The sequence below is a fragment of the Sapajus apella genome, unplaced genomic scaffold (assembly GCF_009761245.1).
Source record: "Sapajus apella isolate SASKATOON/1434 unplaced genomic scaffold, GSC_monkey_1.0 scaffold77, whole genome shotgun sequence".
In the NCBI taxonomy this organism is placed as follows: Eukaryota; Metazoa; Chordata; class Mammalia; order Primates; family Cebidae; genus Sapajus; species Sapajus apella.
In genome coordinates this window covers 9,250,190-9,251,547 of record NW_022437017.1, presented here as the reverse complement: position 1 = coordinate 9,251,547, position 1,358 = coordinate 9,250,190, and the positions used below count along the sequence as shown (strand labels likewise).

The 1,358-nt window shown below is 69.4% G+C and overlaps 1 protein-coding gene across 1 annotated transcript in view; it reads right to left on the bottom strand.

Moving 5' to 3' along the window:
* Positions 1-941, bottom strand: part of MKNK2 (MAPK interacting serine/threonine kinase 2) — a 17,135-nt gene extending 16,194 nt beyond the window's left edge. Inside the window, exons 1-2 of the mRNA XM_032252497.1 lie at positions 881-941; positions 456-647 (exon numbers count right to left, since the gene is read on the bottom strand). Of these exons, the coding sequence (XP_032108388.1) occupies positions 456-647; positions 881-941 (253 nt within the window). The remainder of the gene's footprint in view (positions 1-455; positions 648-880) is intronic.
* Positions 942-1,358: the final 417 nt, after the last annotated feature.

Genomic DNA, 1,358 nt, shown 5'->3' with positions numbered 1-1,358 from the left:
AGGGTCGCACAGGTGGGTGAGCCTCCCTGCACGGCCCCAGGAGGGTGTGAACCTCACACAGGCGGGGTGAGCCTTCCTGCACGGCCCCAGGAGGGTGAGGGTCGCACAGGCGGGGTGAGCCTCCCTGCACGGCCCCAAGAGGCTCCCACTGTGCAGATGAGAGGGCCGGGGCCAGGGCAGCTGTCCCCAGACTGCCTGGCCTCTGAGTCTGGCCAGGCCCCCCCAGACTGTCACAGGTCCTGGGAGGCGCCGGGGGCAGGGAGATGCGGCGGGGGGCGGGCGAGGCCCTGCAGCCGGGCATGGGGCTGGAGCAGGGACCGGGGCCCCCTCCCCGCAGGGCTGGATTTGCTGCGTCGCCAAATGCCGCGGCTGATCGGCTGCTGGGCGTGTGACCTCGCGCCTTTGAAATCCGCGGAGCCACGGGCCTGGCTATCCCGCCCCCCCGCCGGCCACACCCGCGCCAGGCCGGTCCCCTGGTGCCGCCTCCTCCTCCTCCGGGCGACCGGGGCTCTGCCCCCCCACACAGTGCTCCGGGATGACGGGCGGCGCGGAGAGCAAGGACACCGGGGTCCCGGCCGCTAGCCCTGGGGACCCCCTCCCACCTTTGGCGGCCGCGCGCCTGCGCACTGGCTCCGGCGCCCGGGCCCCTTGGCCCCAGGGGCGGGGAGAGGTTGCCGGGGCAACGCGTTTGCGTCAGCCAACCTGGCGCGGCGCCCGGGCTCTGAGGGCGAGGGAGGCGGGGCCCGGACTCTGGGCCAATAGGATTCCAGATATTTAGCGTGTAAGGCGTGGCCAGAGGCCGCGCTCTAGCCAATGGAATTGTTGTTGTCGGGCCGCGCGAGCAGCGCGGTACTCCTCTAAAAGGGACCACACACCTTACTCCGCACCTCGCTAGCCTCTGTGTTCTGGGAGGCCTCGGGCTCAGGGTTGGGGGGGGTCATTGGGCCTGGCCCAGGTCATAGGGAATGGAGGGCGCAGACTCGGAGTTGGAGGTCACAGGGCCGGGCCCAGTCCCGCGTTCTCCTCTTTTGCCCCTTTATGTGACTCTGGGTCCGGTCTCGTTCTCCTGAGCCTCAGTTTCCCCAGGTGCACAGAGCTGGGGAGTTGGGACACTTGGGAGTGCGGTGCGTTCACAGCCCGCTGCTCCCCTGGCGGCCGCCCCTGCATTTATGCAGCGCCTACGTTTTGCACTAGGACCCCCTGCAACGACCTGCCTCTCTGCAGGTCATAGAGGAGCCAGGGGGCGGGGGACCCCAGAAGATGAGCAGGGACTGAACCCCAGGCCTGGGCCCTGCGCCAACACCTCTTCCTCTGTGGCCAGTAAACATTCCTTTCAAGGACCACTACCGGAGAGGCTG